The sequence below is a fragment of the Myripristis murdjan genome, chromosome 14 (genome assembly GCF_902150065.1).
Source record: "Myripristis murdjan chromosome 14, fMyrMur1.1, whole genome shotgun sequence".
Classification (NCBI taxonomy): domain Eukaryota; kingdom Metazoa; phylum Chordata; class Actinopteri; order Holocentriformes; family Holocentridae; genus Myripristis; species Myripristis murdjan.
The window spans coordinates 26,151,325-26,167,810 of record NC_043993.1 but is presented as its reverse complement, the minus strand read 5'-3'; the positions used below and the strand labels follow the sequence as shown (position 1 = coordinate 26,167,810).

General features: G+C 41.4%; 1 protein-coding gene across 2 annotated transcripts; it reads left to right on the top strand.

The window, feature by feature from the left end:
• Positions 1-2,540: 2,540 nt before the first annotated feature.
• dpf2 (double PHD fingers 2) lies at positions 2,541-15,905 on the top strand. Of its 2 annotated transcripts, XM_030068378.1 has the most exons (12): positions 2,541-2,639; positions 4,985-5,145; positions 6,635-6,742; positions 7,577-7,755; positions 8,225-8,317; positions 8,409-8,487; positions 9,074-9,115; positions 11,733-11,870; positions 12,022-12,153; positions 12,253-12,365; positions 12,501-12,582; positions 12,779-15,905. In XM_030068378.1, exons 1-12 carry the CDS (start codon positions 2,608-2,610, stop codon positions 12,859-12,861), a joined length of 1,242 nt encoding a protein of 413 aa, XP_029924238.1. In that variant the 5' UTR covers positions 2,541-2,607; the 3' UTR covers positions 12,862-15,905. The 2 variants fall into 2 exon arrangements, with proteins under 2 accessions (XP_029924238.1, XP_029924239.1); XM_030068379.1 differs by lacking the exon at positions 9,074-9,115.
• The last annotated feature ends 581 nt before the right edge of the window (positions 15,906-16,486 follow it).

The window sequence follows — 16,486 nt, the reverse complement described above, 5'->3', positions numbered from 1 at the left end:
AGTGTCGTGTCCAGAAATTTTTGAACGGGATGCCTAATGTGGAATGCAATGCCAGTGTAACCAACAAAATCAAATGAAGACAAACAGACTACTGTACAAAGATTTTAATTTGTGCCATATTATAGCAAATGTGTCAGTTCAATAACAATTAACTGGATGATTTCTCCACTCTATGTACAGTAATATACCTCAGTCATATAAAACACACAGAGGCAGATTCAATGTGCTTTACATAGAAAGGGAACAAAACATTAAATATGCATGCACAGATACACATATGAAACATTTAAAGTGCAAAAGTTATCAAAGTGTATGACCCTGCAAAGATTAGCAATGGGCTATTTAAAGCTTCAGTTCGGATTATGAATCAAAGTATTTAATAGCTGGCACTCAGCACGTATGTTCAATTAATGCATTTATTTATTTATAGGAAAACCTCTGATTATTTTGTCCATGGAGCAAAACAATAGCAAGTTGACAAATATGTGAACTGAAAATGAATCTAAACATGTTCGAAAGGTCTGGATGTACACTCAGTGTCCACTTTATCAAGTCCATCAGGTTGAATGAAGCAAAATAATTATTTATGGCTTAAGCAAGGCAACTAAGCAACTTGAAGACCTCCAGGACTTTGTTTCTAAATGGACTTTGACCCTAACCCACTGGAGAGCACCTGTCGTATGAACCACTAGAGCCATGCAGCAACTCCTTCTCCCTCTCTAAATAATGTATAGTTTCATACATGTATTTTATTGGGGTATTTTGAGATTAAAACTATTTTGAAATGTTAAAAACAGTGTTCATATTGTTAATTACTATTATTTTGAATGGACAATGGCAAAAATAATTAGACATTCCTACTGATGAATTGCTTAAAAATGTTGTTTGGCTTTAAAATATTCTGTTAAATGTTCATGTTTTCTGGTTCTTGTTCAAATTAAATGTTCAAATTGCTTCTATCGGTTGCTTAATTCTTTTATTTATTTATTTATTTATTTATTTTGATGGAACTGGTTGACACCAGTGCACAACATGACTTTAATAATGAATCACCTAATTTTAGATGACATTTGTGTACATTAAACTATATTTATTCATAGCTGAGACCTTAGCCTTTCATTTGCTGCTGGTGAGAATATTCTATCATGAATTATGCCAGGAATGGGGCAGAGGGTGAAAAGTGTGCCTGCCAGCCCTGTCTCCCCTGCAGCGGTAAACACTGACCACTGATCAAGCAGCCTGTCGTGCAGCGTGTTGAAGCAGTGGAGCACACTGAGGATGACTCACTCCACCATGAAACACAGCAAGCATCCAGTGAGCTTCATCTACAGGACCCCAAACTCTTGCTTTCAGATCATAAATTGTCAGTCAAGAGGCTGCAGTCAGAGGATAGAGAATGTGATTAAATATTTTAGACAGCCTGGTAAAAAGCAAACTTTGGGGTTATTAGTCACTTAATTGCTGTAAGATTGTGCATGATCCTGTGAGGGGCAGCAGTGCCAACATGGGTCTTCTGTGCTGCAACACTATTTGAAGAAGAAGAAGTTTTATTACATGACAGTCTGTACTACAGCACATGGGCAAACTTCACCCCAGGAGATATCTTGTAGGTAAACTGGCAAGAGTCTGAAGCCTAATGGCTTAACCCAGGTACACAGGTTTATTTTTAATTACATAACAAGTTATAAGTAAACTCTATTCATAAAAACTTTTGTTAAGCAAAGACAAAAAAGGGAGGGAGGTCCTGTGAGAGACACTGCTACTGTTTTACCCAAACTCCATCCATACATACATCCAGAAATATATATGCAGTGTTTTATTCCACAAGAAATCATAGTCTCAGTAGCAAATATCATAATTCAAATGCCCAACCCTTATGGTGATTTAATTGTGCCGTTAAAAGATGACTGGTGTGTTACTGCTCCCCCACATAAATCCTGCGTCCCAGGCTTCAGCTAAGCCAAGCAGATGTCAGTGAGCTCCTGTTGCAGTCACTCTGAATGTTATTTTCTGCAATTTATTGTAAAAATGTACATTATTTGATTAATTCTATGTGTAGAGCTGCAACACTACAACTTTTCACAAAATTTTAGTGCCATGAATTTGTTTGTGGATGTCACTGCTCTGGTGGTACAATGGTTGAAAGCTCGACAGTGCTAAAAACTTAGGGACAAAAAACTTTCACAGCAGCCATTTTGACATGAATCTGGATTTAAATGGAAGTGATTTTTAATTTAAGTCATTGATAGCACCGTGTTGACCCTAGTAATTCATGTCAGACCATGACTCACCTGTGTGGTCCTGTCCAGATCTCTGTACACAGACATACTTACTGTACTATTTGAGTTATTTTTTTACTTATCTGTATATATTTGCATGTGTATAGAATTTTAACAGCAATTCCACTGTTTAAAATCCACTTTTTCTGTTTTTATTTCATACTTAGCTGTGGCAATGTAAACCTGTTTCCCTTTTCCCATTAAGGCCCTTTGAACTGAACTGAATTGAACCACTAGGGGGCAGTAGTTGCCACCTCTCCTCCGCCTACAAGTCCTCTTCCAGGGCACACATTACCCATGAGCGACTTTCCCCGTGTGTTAAAGCAAGATGGCAGCTGTTGTTGAGAATGTTGTCAAACTGTAAGTGTTGGACTTTTCTTCCTTCGCTCCTCGGCGGGCGGTGACGCACCGCAGGCCGCTCTGCTCGGCTCTCACAGCCCGGCGGCGGCCGCCCGGCCAGCTAGCTCGCTAACACTGACACCTCCGTAAGGTTAGCAAACGCCGTCGGAGCGTCACGGCTGTCCACATCCTGGAATGGAAGTGGGGCAGCTAGCACACACGCAGATGACATTTCTGCCGTGTGAGCTGTGGGAACACACCGCGGAACATGCGTCGGCTTCATTATAGGTGTATTTAAACAGATATTACGGCGGGTTGCGGCTTCGTCGTCGCCCGGTGATGATATCCGTGTCGGTGCTGAGCAGAGCGGCTAGCGTCAGCTCGCTAACAGGCTAAAGCAGACTGTCATTGTGGACAGCGTTAGCGCAACAACACGGCTGCTCGATGCCCAACTTGAAAAGAATGAATGAAAGATTGGGCTTAAAGGTCACCGCTTCCATTGTCGACCTGAGGTGTATTAAAGCTGTAATTGACACCTCGATAGGTGTTAAACCTCACGAAACGCACGGTGAAGCCCGGTGCTGCCAGTTCCCACCGACCCGGTGACATTTTCACATGCTTACATTTCCGCTGACTTCCGTATTTGTTTAGGAGTTTGAGTGAAGAAGACTCTCGGTGCGTTTTATATGTGAAATGTTTTGCGGTCATTTCAGACATAACATTGCATTTAAGTGCCCAGTTACCATGGTAAACGATGAATACCTGAGTTGTCAAACCCACACCAGAGAGTGTCGTTTTGAAACCCTATAAACTCTCCCTCATACAGTAAAGTAAATGGAAACCACATCATAATCACACCATGAGTCTATTAAAACATCATGTGTGCTTTGTGACAACACAGAGGTGCTTCAGGTACATTAGTTATGCGCTGCCTGGTTGCATCAGGATGTCATGTGTCTGCCTCCCTTTTCTGGAAATGTGCATTCATTTCCTTAGAGAGTTGCTGATTTTCTGTAATGATTTGTATATGCCTCTGTTCCACCTCACGGAGCAAACACTTACCGGACATCTTTCAAAATAAGTCGGTGTGCTTTGCATAGTGTTGATTAAAAAGAAGTTGTGCTACACAAGTGTAATTACTCGTATGAAATTTTAATGAAGACATTGAAATGCTAAAACAGTGTGCAGTTTGTTCAAGCGGGGACTGGGCAACATGTATCCATTTTTTATATCTTGCGGCTGCCATTCATGAAATTGATATGTTTAAAAAAAAAAAAAAAAAAAAAATTAAAAGCCAATTAGTTCAGTCAGTCATTGTTTTGACCTGCTTCCTATGGTAAAAGCCATCTGGTTATTCTCAACCAAATGGCAAATAGATAACATAGCACTTTACAACTGAGACATTACAACGTTATGATAGTAAGAGTTGTTGTTTAGCGTGTAGTGATCTCTGATTGCATGTTCTGTAGTGACTTAAGGTCTGCCTGAAACTTCTTAAAACTTTATTCTCTAAAGGAGCATCCTGGTAGCTCAGCTGGTGAAGACACACAGCGTACCTGTAATGATCCAGTCTCAGATCCAGTCCACTCAGTCCGCTGCAGGTCACGCTCTGCTCTCTCCTGTCTTTCTTCACTGTGAACTCAACAATTAAGCCTTTATTGGAAAAAAAAATATATATGTTGGAGTTGAATTAGCACACTCTTTTTCAGCAGAGCCCAGCTGCACTACTCAGCACAACTACAGACTTCTGCTGTTCACCTCAGCCTCACTGGAGCAGCCCTGGGTTAAATGCCTTGCTCAAGGCCACTTTGTTGAATGACAGGAGAGACAGGAGGTTTACCGACTCACTTTTGAACCCAGATTCTCCCTGCCAGTGTGGGATTTGAATCAGCCTCCTGTGTGTTAGCTTTACTAAACAGCGTGGACAGGAAGCATCAGCCTGCAGTGTCTCGGTGTATTTTTGTTGAAAACACGGCAGACTGTGCTCCCCGCTAAGCCTGCTGCTGTTGATGCACCAACAAAAGAGCGCCCGCTGTTGCACTCTCACTAATGACTCGCTCTGGTGTTCAATGACATTATGCACCGAGCTGCCTCTCCAAGGTGCCAGGAAGCCTGATGGAAAGTGACAAACTAACTTTTCAAACATTTCAGGCAAGACTACATTGATTTTGAATTAGCCAGGCCAGAGTGATTTTTTTTTTTTTTTTTTTTTGCTTTCCCAGTGCTTCAAACCAGAAAAGAACAAATTCACCTGAGCAGGAGCAGAGCTTAGGTTGCGCATGGCGAGGTTTCACTGACACAGGCAGTTGGCATTTGCAGGAGAGGCCTAATGACTAGTTCCTGGCTCCGGTTTTGTTTTTCCTCAGCTTGGGAGAGCAGTACTACAGAGATGCCATGGAGCAATGTCATAATTACAATGCCAGGCTTTGTGCTGAGAGAAGTGTCCGGATGCCCTTCCTCGACTCTCAGACCGGAGTGGCTCAGAGCAACTGCTACATCTGGATGGAGAAGAGACACAGGGGACCAGGTGGTACACACACACTCAAAACACACTGACAGCCACCTCAAATGATCCAGAGTCGACTTAGCAAACTAAATTTGTTCTATTAAGATAAATGCTTTAACCCTCCTACTATCTTTGAGGTCAGTTTGACCCCATTCAGTGTTTAGCATTTCTTAATACATGGTTAACACTTTAATTTTTGTTGCTTCATATCTAATTACTTTTCCTAATTTAATGGAGACAGCTGAGTAAAAAATAAAATAAACACTATGATATGTTTTCAATGTCCTGCACACATTTGGTACCCATAGGTGTTTCATTGGGGTTAATTTGACCTCAGGCTGTTTGGGCTGTTTATGATAAAGTAAAGTACCTGACACAAAAACCTGGGTAACAATTATTATTATAATCATTTTCTTTAAATTACTAGGGTCAAATTGGCTCCAATTGACAAAAAATGTTAGTAAATTTGAAGGTAACAGGAGGATTAAGTAAATACAGCAGCAAGATGTGTTTCATTGGTTGAAACCAGCATCTGAAACTGTAATGATGTCAAGGGTTGAGAAGCTGCTCAGGAATGTCCAGAGATTATGTTTTGGCACACTTTGGGAAGATTTGGAGTGAAGAGTGTTGAAATGCTTTTGAATTGCTGCTGTATATTTTTCTTTGTGGATGTTTGCTAGTCAGGAGCAGATGGAGGATAGGCTAGGCTATGTTTGACATTCAGATTTCTTAAAATGGCTTGGTAGGATTGTAAAAGTTTTATGTTGTTACATCTCTTCCATCTCTTTTGACTCTGCATTTTGTGGCGTCTAGTGAAGCAGCAGGGCTTTGAGGATCATCTAAAAACAGCAGAAAGACAGACACACGTCACGCCTTTGCATAATGAGTGGCTAAATATAGCAGTCTGTTCTAGCTTTTTTCACAAATTGGAGAAGATCTATGTGACAGGTCTAGGAGTTGACCTTTGTACAGTGTCAACACTTGGGAATGGCTCAAATGAGCAAGTCATTTGCTTTTTCGTTGCACCAGACAGATCAGTGTAATATGAGCCTGCTTGCAGCTAGCTGTGCCTTGTAGTATCAAGAAAGAATGGCATTTTAAGGAAACTGGGAGACAAATGTAGAAATGTGTCCAAAAACTGTTAAGTTATCCCTTTAGGTTCATGGTTCTTGGCCTTTCTGGCATGTGTCCCATTAAAATGAAGCAATGCTTTCTGGCGTGCCCTGTTAGAGGCTTCATATGCAGAGCAGTGAACAGTAATAATACAGGAATGTTCCCTTTTCATGCTCTTTTATTATCACAAAAACTGTTCTGCCAAAATAATGGAAAATTAGACATGATAATGAAATTGTATACTAGAAATGTTTTTTCCTGTCCGATAAATCATCACGTGAACACCCCAAAATTATCTTTTTAACCCGCATTGGGGTCCTGACCCTCAGGTTAGGAACCCCTGATCATAGTATCATGTACAGGAGTGGTAACAAGGTGTTGTCCTGACGTTCCCCAGGCATGGCTCCAGGGCAGCTCTACACCTACCCCTCCAGGAGGTGGAGGAAGAAGCGGAGAGCTCACCCTCCAGAGGACCCCCGACTTATCTTCCCCCCTCTGAAGACAGGTACCTCAGGATTCAGCTCCACTTTCACCATCAGCTGTGTCAAGATTTAAACAATAAATAATAATAATGCTAATAATGCTGATAATAATAACAATAACAATAACAATAACAACAACAACAACAATGATGATGCTAATAATGCTAATAATAATAATAACAACAATAATAATAATAATAAATAATGTTACAGGGCCATACCAAACAGTGATGTTGGCAGCTGAGAGGTTTCAAAAAAATACATTTTTTAAAGGAATTTTTCACCTAAAATATATATATATATCTTTTTATCTTTAGTTACCCTGAAATGTTAGACAGAAAGTGTTTTAATTGCATGCCACACAGAAACAGCTGTTCTGTTGAATGTTGTTGATCGGTGACTTAAAAAAACAAACAAACAAACAAAAAACCCCCACCAGCAATAAGGTCTGTTTCAAATTCTCAATCTTTTTGCAGTCTAATGTAAGTCTTGAATCTCTACTTGGGTGTGCAATATGTTCCAAAGCTCTGTACAGTACTTTAGCTAAAATATTGCTGAATGAACCCCTTACATTTCACAAAAGGCTCTCATACACGTCCTCTGTGAAAACGTTTCGTCTCAGATTTTCAAGACAGTGGGAGTAAATGATGAAGTATTTCTTTAAATAATAATAATTAGTGATAATATTTCTCCATCCAACAAATGTGAGTGGCAGCTTCAGTAAGTGTATTAATGTAATGTCATCAGGGCCAGTCAGAACTGAAGACCAGAGCCATTCACTGTATAAATAGCTATTTTTGCAATGCAGAGTGCTGCTGTATGTTGTGCATAGTTCTCATTTTGCTGTTTCCTCCCAGAGCTGGATTTAGGGTTGAAGAAAGACACGCTGCTGTCGTCGGACGGCAGCAGCCTGGAGGCCCTTCTGAAGGGGGAATCTCTTGACAAGCGAGCGTCCGCGGAGCTCCGAGGCTCCGAGGAAGAGCCCAGCCTGAGTGACATCACCACGGGCCTGAACCCCGCCGCCCGCATTAGGAAGGTTTGTTGTTTTCAGCTGAAGACTTTGGCCTAAAATACTGCTGTTCAGCGTTGACATACCCAACTCAACATGTTCTTAGTAAGAGAATTAAGTAAGAGAATTTTGCAGAGCAATGTCCCGGTGGGTTTGCAGCAAAGTAGAGCCTGACTGATACATCAGCTGGCTGTTGTTAGTGGCCGATATTAACTCATCACAGATTAATCGGTATAAGCGTTTATGTTGGCATTTAAAATATCATTAAATAGTTTGTGCCAATCACAGCTGAGCAGATGAGGCGCCAAATTTGAGGATTCCTTGTCCCAAATCTGTGTTTTTATATATAAAAAAGATTGGCCAATGTATCGGTATCAGAGGATTTTTTTTCCCCAAAATGTCTATCAGGATTGAACCCAAAAAATCAGTATCAGTCGGGCTCTAGTGGGATGATTTAATTTTCCACTGCCTCAATGGCTCTTCCCTGTCGACACAGAGAATTCTAGAGCCGGACGACTTCCTGGATGACCTGGACGATGAAGACTACGAGGAAGACACGCCTAAAAGGAGAGGCAAAGGGAAGGGCAAGGTAAGGATGTGAACGCATTTCAAGAGCAAGCGCCGAGAGTGTTCGTTAACAGTTTGCTGATAATCACGCGTGAAAACATCCGTGTCGGCAGGGTCGAGGAGTGAGTAGCAACCGGAAGAAGCTGGATTCAGCGGCTCTGGAGGACAGAGACAAGCCGTACGCCTGTGACAGTGAGTCCCGAGGGCTGGCTGCAGCATGTGCACTGGGGTTGGGTGGGGGGGAGGGGGTTGCACTTCAATTCAAGTCAGTATCAGCTCTGTGTAAAGCCTGCAATGTGCACCAGTTCTGTGATCTAAAAAGCAACTAATCAAGCAATACCTGAGTCACCCTCCTCCTCCTCATTCTGTCTCCTTCCTTCTCCTTTTCCCTCCATCATCCTCTCCATCTGTCTCCTCCTCTCTCTGCTCTTCACTTCATCTTCTGTGTTCATTTGTTAGACTTTCTAAATCAGAGCTCAGCTGTTCTCTCTTGCCATTCTGATATCATCTGTTTCTTCCACTTAGCTCTCCATGGGCAGGGAAATGTTCTATTGTTTTGTTTTTTGTTTTTTGTTTTTTCACTTCTGCAAGTGTTGTCGACCTACCTATCTGTGTTGCTTGATGTTATTTTCCTCTTTGTGGATCATTTTCACTTCCAGCTGCAGTTCTTCCGGTAGGCCGGTGCTGACTGACTGATTTCTCCGTCAGTCCATGAGCTTGTTTCTCTGAGTCTCTGTCTCTGCTCTCTCTTCTCTTTTCTCTCTCTTCTCTCTTTCAGACACTATCAAACAAAAGCATATTTCAAAACCTTCTGAAAGAGGTATATTTCTCTCATTCCTTTTTACCCTTAGTCTGCCTGTCTTTTGTCTTCACTGCCTGTTTTTTTTTTTCTGTCTTTGTGTTACGAATTGCTCTCTGTGTAGATCACTTCATAGGATCAGTATGTTAATTTACATTATTTGGCCATTTATTCATGTATAATCTTCAGTCAAGATCATTATCCTACAGTGTAAACAAATTTAGCAGTTGCCCCAAAGCAATGGGCTGTCTCAACATCACCTCCTTGAAGAATTTAGCTTAAAGGAATATGCCAACACTCTGGGCAAAATAAGTTTTTTCTGACTTACCCAGACTGAGAGAAGATATTTGATACCATGTTCACCTCTGTACATCCAATGGTTCAGTTCCTATGGGTAGCATTTCATGTTAGCTTAGCATAAAGACTTGACGTGTATGGGAGTCATTAGCCTAGCTCCGTCAAAGTGAAAAAATAAACCTTACAGCAACTCCAACACTGTCTTATTTACACAGTGTATCGTGTATTTGAAATACACAATTTTTAAAAATGAGAGTCATTTCAGGAGAAGTTAGATGGTGGAGCTGTAACCGCTGAACACATTTATCCTTACGTCTATCACAGAGATCTGCGTAGTGCTGAAGGAAGATCTGGACAAATTCACTTCTCCTAAATTTCTTTTTTTTAATTCTAAAAGGTGTATTCCAAATACACGATACACCGTGTAAATAAGACAACTTTTGAGTTGCTGTAAGGTTTATTTTTTCCACTTTGATGGAGCTAGGCTAATGACTCCCATTGACTTCAAGTCTTTATGCTAAGCTAAAACACAAAATGCTACCCATAGGAGTTGAATCACTGGACATACAGAGGTGAAAATGGTATCAAACACAGTATTTTGCCTGAAACGCTGGAGTATTCCTTTAATAGAGGTTGAACCCCACTGTTGTTTTTTACGCTCTGTGCTTTTTGTCTTTTGTCTTGCAAAATTAATGTGTAATTTAACTGCATTACTGTTTATTTCTTTGCTTTTTTCTTTATTCCTCCTCCACACCTCTGCACCCTGTTCAGTCTTATTCCACTCTCCGTGTTTTAGAGCAAAACCATGCCTCTGCTTTGGTTTTAAAGTAGTTTGACCTTTTTGCCTGCCGTCCCACAAGTATGATAATTTGTGCCCAGGGTTAATGTGTTAACCCTCCAGAGTGTGATCAGCCGCCTGTTCAGCGACTGGGCTGAGAGATATCTGAGTAGAGTGCTCACCCGGAGAGTTTAATTTAGGCTGACAGTTGAAGAAACAGGATGTACGCCTTTGAGGAAATGAAAATGAAAGCGAGTGACTGTGTCTTTATTTTAGTGAGAGAAAAGGAAAAGTGTTGAAGTGAAAGAAGAAGTGTGTGATCTTATGATAGACCTCAAACCCCCCGTGTGACAGCGCTAAAACAATAACGGCTTTGTGCGTCCTCACTTCTGAAGCCCATGAATTCTCCGCAGACTGTCCCACTGCACTTTTCAAGCCTCTCTTGCTCCACTGTAGTTTTCATAATTACTGGAATCAGTAGAGCATTATGGCACCATTTACATTTAATAGAAAACATAAAAGTGGAGTTAGGAAAAAAACATCATTGATTGCAAAATTACTGCCTAGCTAATGTGTACAGCAGTTGTCTTCTGAAATTAAAGGATAAGCCAAAACCTCTGCTGTGAAAATCACCCCTCTGCAAGTACTCGGTTACATCTCATTGGCCAACTACATAAAATTATCAGTCGCTGATGTTTGTTTACGGTGCTGTGCTAAATGCATGGTTGCCACAAAACAGCACTGACAGGATAAAACACATGCATGTCTCAAAACGTTGTCTCGAGGCATAGAGACATAATTATTTTTTTCTCTCCAATTTAGTGCCGAATATATCATGTCACCGTGGCGATGTTGCTGTCTCATAAATGTAGACTGTTGACTCGTCTGCTGTCTCACATATCGCCATTTGATCACATTAACAGCCGCAGACTTCGACTTTTTACTGCCATAACAGTTTTCAAGGTGTAGAACAGAACCCAGTAATGGTGTAATTGGATCATGCAAAGTCAAATTACACAGGCATGTATGGGCTGTGAGGTACTTTTAGATAATGTACAGATTTTTGGCGAGTGCGTCTCTTTCAAGATCTGCCCACAAAGCTTCTTTCCATAGAAAAGATGTTAGATATAGAGCTTTACCGCTACAGATGTCCCTGTCACCTCTGCAGCCAGTTGTTGCTTTCAATATATCTGCCTGTTACACACAACAGCACTACTTTCACATTCTTTTCTCCACTATCAACATTAAATGTTTTAATAGACCACGCTCAAGTTGATATATAAACAATCCAGTGATTGGCAAAATGCAGGACTGTAATTTAAGTACACCGTATTGCTTGAAAAGTTCCCATAAACACGGCTGGCAAGGACAATAGTATTGCTCTCACTAGTATTAATTGCATCCTTTGGTTAGAAAAAAGGAAATAAAAACGATAGCAGCAAAAGAAATAGCAATCGATCCTCCCTCTCACTCTGTTGCCTTCACTGACTCTGCCTGCAGCATGGCCTTTTCTCATGTGTCCTTTGTTTTCATACATGTTGTGTTTTATGGTTTTGGTGGCAGTCTGTGGGAAGCGCTACAAGAACCGTCCCGGCCTGAGCTACCACTACGCCCACTCCCACCTGGCTGAGGAGGAGGGCGAGGAGAAGGAGGAGATGGAGATCAGCGAGCCTCCCCTGCCTCTGCCCGAAGAGCCCAAGAGTGAGTGCGGCGCTGTGAGACGCCAGGGCCAGTCAGTGTAAACCAGCCAGGCTCCAGGATCGAATTGGTGGACATCACGTATGTTGTTTCATTGGATTTCTGAGTAATTGAACACTCCTGCTCATCGGTCGTGTTCTTTCTCATTTGTCAGCTCCCAAGAAAGGCCCAGATGGTCTCGCGTTGCCGAATAATTACTGTGATTTCTGCCTGGGAGACTCCAAAACCAATCACAAGACCGGCCAGTCAGAGGAGCTGGTGTCCTGCTCGGACTGTGGACGCTCGGGTAAACACAAGCCAGCCAGCTGCTCGATCTGATTCATGCCGAATTAGTCCAACAAATCGAAGATAAAATAAATTTGTTTGTTTTTTTGCCCACATGCAGGTCACCCCTCCTGCCTGCAGTTCACTCCAGTAATGATGGCTGCTGTGAAAACCTACCGCTGGCAGTGTATAGAGTGCAAGTGCTGCAACATGTGCGGCACCTCGGAGAATGACGTAAGCTCACCTGCACGACCCATCATACAGACGCTGCAGCCTCATGGTTTCAGTGGATATATCATACACAAACATCAACAGTGTACCGGTGGGATGTTTGAAGTTTAAAGTTTGCTTGTTGTCCTGTTCCTGTAGGATCAGCTTCTGTTCTGTGATGACTGTGATAGAGGATATCACATGTACTGCCTCAGCCCACCCATGTCCGAACCTCCAGAGGGTAAGACTACCTGCTTCTTCTAAAACGACTCTTACTTTTTATCTTTTTAAATTCACCATTCGCCTTTTTTATAGATAAAAAAAACAACTTTTGGGCCACAATCTCATGGGTCGAATCACTCGAGTTAGCTGTTAGCTGCTTTCATGGGCAGCCACACATGGCAACGCTGATCAAGGTGTGTGCTGTTTGGACACAGGGAGCTGGAGCTGCCATCTATGCTTGGACCTTTTGAAAGACAAGGCATCCATATACCAGAATCAGAACGCCCCACCATCATGATGGCCGCCCACCTGCACACACTCACCACCGTCCTGCAGCAGTATGGTTGCCCTTCAAGAGAGTGACACCTCCCGTGACGAGCTGACCTAGGCGGGAGTGTGGCAGAGGAGATGATGAATTGTGAAAAGGGAAGTATAACTTACCAAACTGGCCTCAATTTGCTTCATATGACTGTTACACAGTTTCCAAGCTCAGATTCAGTCCCATCGATTTTTATTTTCAACTCTTTGCCATACAGCCAATTTGAGCAGCACCGAATTACACCTAGACACACAGCAGCAGAAATAGCCAAATTCTCACATCCTGCTTTTTTGTTTTATTTGTTTTTGTTTTTAAACACTCATACCTGCACATACTTGCTAAAATCCTGCCTCTATCCTGCAATGTACTGATTTTGCGACTAGAGCAGAAATACAGCTCAGAATTAAGAAGCATGCCAATGCTTGCTCATCATAAAAGAGACATTTTTTAAATATTTATATATTTGTATGGCATATAATGGTGTGAAATATGTACAAGTTAATGGACAAGAAAATGGTCATGTAATGGTCTTTTTATTAGTGCCCATCTTTTATCATTATGGAAAAATATCCATAGCCACATTTTCTATTGTAGCAGTGCTGATATTCAGAAAGGTGATCGGTTTGATAGAATTTAAAGGGATCTTCTGAAGCTGTACGTAAATGTTGTTCCATCCCATCCACAGCCGCTGGCCACACTGGCCCTGCGAGTGTTGACAGACTTAAAGGTCACAATGGCTGCCAAGGGCTCAAGGAGTGTAGGGAGGTGGAGTTGGCTCTGATGGTCAAGGTTAGCTCAGGTTGTGTGTGAGATCGGTGAACTGAGCTGCACTGGGCTCAAGCTGAGACGTGGATCCAGCCGTGTTCCACACATTTCCCTCGTTTCCCTCAGCCTTGGTACCAACACGGTTGGCTCTTCACTCTGCTCCACTGACCAAGAAGACTTGATGCTAAAACTTTGCTCAGTCCACAAATTGCCCGCCTACTCCTCGCTTTGCTTTTTCGACTTTTTCTCTCCTCCTCCTTCTTCTTCTCCTTCTTCTTCCAGTCAAGTCAATCAAAACAGATTATTTGCACCGTCAGCCAGGTAAAGGGACATGAAGCCTCTGTCACTGTTTAAGCAGTTTGTTGGTCACACGCACTTTGACCATATGCAGCATCTGTTGAAGCATTGCAAGATTATTTTTCTGTATTTTTGCAGTCTGCGGCCTTTCCTTTGCTCACTTGCTGAGTGTGTAAAAGCAATAGAAGAGCTTCTGTTGGATGTTTTTGACGACAGGGACTCACGGCACAGTCGGCTCAGACTCTGCTGCCAGATCTGTTCCTTCTCTGAAGATGCTATCACAGATATGGGGCCTAAGGGTGACAGCTGTGGATGGCTTATGAAACTCCATGTTTTAGAGAGATTGTATAATGTGTGTGTGTGTGTGTGTGTGTGTGTGTGTGTGTGTGTGTGTGTGTGTGTGTGTGTGTGTGTATGTGTGTGTTCTTATGAAGAGACACTTCTTTTTGTCACTGCTTTCCTAGTTTTATTATGCAGTGGTTTCCCTCTGTGGCAGGGCGTAATGAAAAAGTGTGGCTGGAGTGCACAGCAGTCGTTTTACCTCAAACAGTGGCAGTATTTGGAGGGTCGCTACATCCTGTAGATAGATGGTGCAGAGGCAGAGGGGTGACAGATGCAGAGTCTGCTTTATTAACTGCATATTCTACAATCAAACAAGTGCATGCTCAGTAGTTGTCTGCACTCTCATATGCTAAGTAGTTTTCTCAGCGTTAGGTTGGCAAAGGTGTTGGGAAGTGGTGTAATATAAATTAACCGTGCTATCATGTTATTTCAATAGCCAACTAACAATTACTAAAGCATTACGCAAGTATAACTTGGTTTATTTTCTCATCACATCTTAAACTTCCTGTTATTTAGAGACAGTGGCTATTAGAATATTTTACTGTTTTGTTTGTTTTTGTATTCATCAATATTTGCTAAACTGATGTGGAACATTTTGGGACTTAAAAAGGAAATTGCTTTCCAGTTAATCCTGTGATCCTGGACCTGGTTGGTCCAGGTTTGTAGACATGAGCAGGTTTCCTCCAAAGTTACAAACAAGACAGCCGAAACTCTTCATATCAAATAAATCAAACTGTGGAACTGCTCCATTGATAATCATTTGGAGACTGATTGCAGATGCAGTTATGGTATTCACAGTGATTTTATGGGGAAATGAACACATTTCAGCCCCCATAAATGACAGGATTACAATGAAATAAAGCTCACTTGGACATTAATGCTCCCAACAATCATTTTGTGAGTCCAAAAAATCTCTAATTAAAGATTTATGAGGGGTGAGAATCGCTGTGTAACTGGCGATACGATACGGTCACAGTAACCTAACCCTAACCCACGATAATGATGGTATCGTGGTTCTGCAATATATTGTAAGATGATAATGTATGATACATCACGATTTCTGCAACTGAAGAAGAAAAATCACCCTGGAAAAAGGTGAAATAATTTTCCAATCAGCAGGAATCAGTCATATTTTTCAGTGACTACACAGCAACTGCAACATGAACACGACAGTTCCAGTTCAAATACCTGAAGGCAGGGAATAAAATACGGCTCACAGAAATGTGCATCCATGCAGATTAAGTTGAAAATGCAAATATCGATAACTGGCACAAGTGTATCAATAATGTATCGCAAGAGGAAGTATCGCGATAGTTTGTCCCACATCTATGGCTGCCAAGTGAAGCATCATCAGTGGATTTTCATCAGACTGGTCAGCAAAAAGGGCTGCTACTTTGTGGTTTCACTGTTTTGGACATCAGATTTTGACCCTGACCGTCTTGTGTGTGGCTCTGGGAGGAAAGTGCTCATGACAACAAATACTGTTTAACTCAGATCATAGGGTGACACAGTCGATGAATTCTCTTAGGGTGGATTTTCACTTTAATTTGGATTGTGATGGAATGTTTTCTTTATTGTACAAAATGTCTTTCCCAGGAAAATAAAATATTAGGCACTGACTTGCTGATGTGTTGTTGTTGTTTTTTTTCCCTTCATGCAGATTACAGGCAATGCAAACATTTACACTCAAAACATGGAAAGCATTTGCACAAGCAACTGATGTAGATTCGGAGAGTAAAGCTATGAATAGATCTGAATATAAACCACATCGACAATGACATTTCAAAGCACTTTCTGTGGCACGATGCACTATATTTGGAGCAACCGTATTCAGTGACATTGCTTTTATTAGGCTTATTAAATTTCATTATAGCAGTATTAATGGACTATCTTTAATTTCCCTAGGATCTGCACATCAAAGTTCTGTATAAACATTTTATATTTGAAATATATTGACTTTTCAATCAAATATTTGATCATTGTGCTGTGCCATAATTAACAATTTAAGTTTTAGTACCTGACGAGTAAAAATTTTAATGCTCAGTAGGTAACCCCCTGCACCGAAAGGACTGAGCCCTAATTTTGTTGCATTATTATACGTATATGATTGTGCAATGACAATAAAATCTATCTATCTATCTATCTATCTATCTATCTATCTATCTAAACACTACACTATAAAAAATTCAAGGTTAAATTT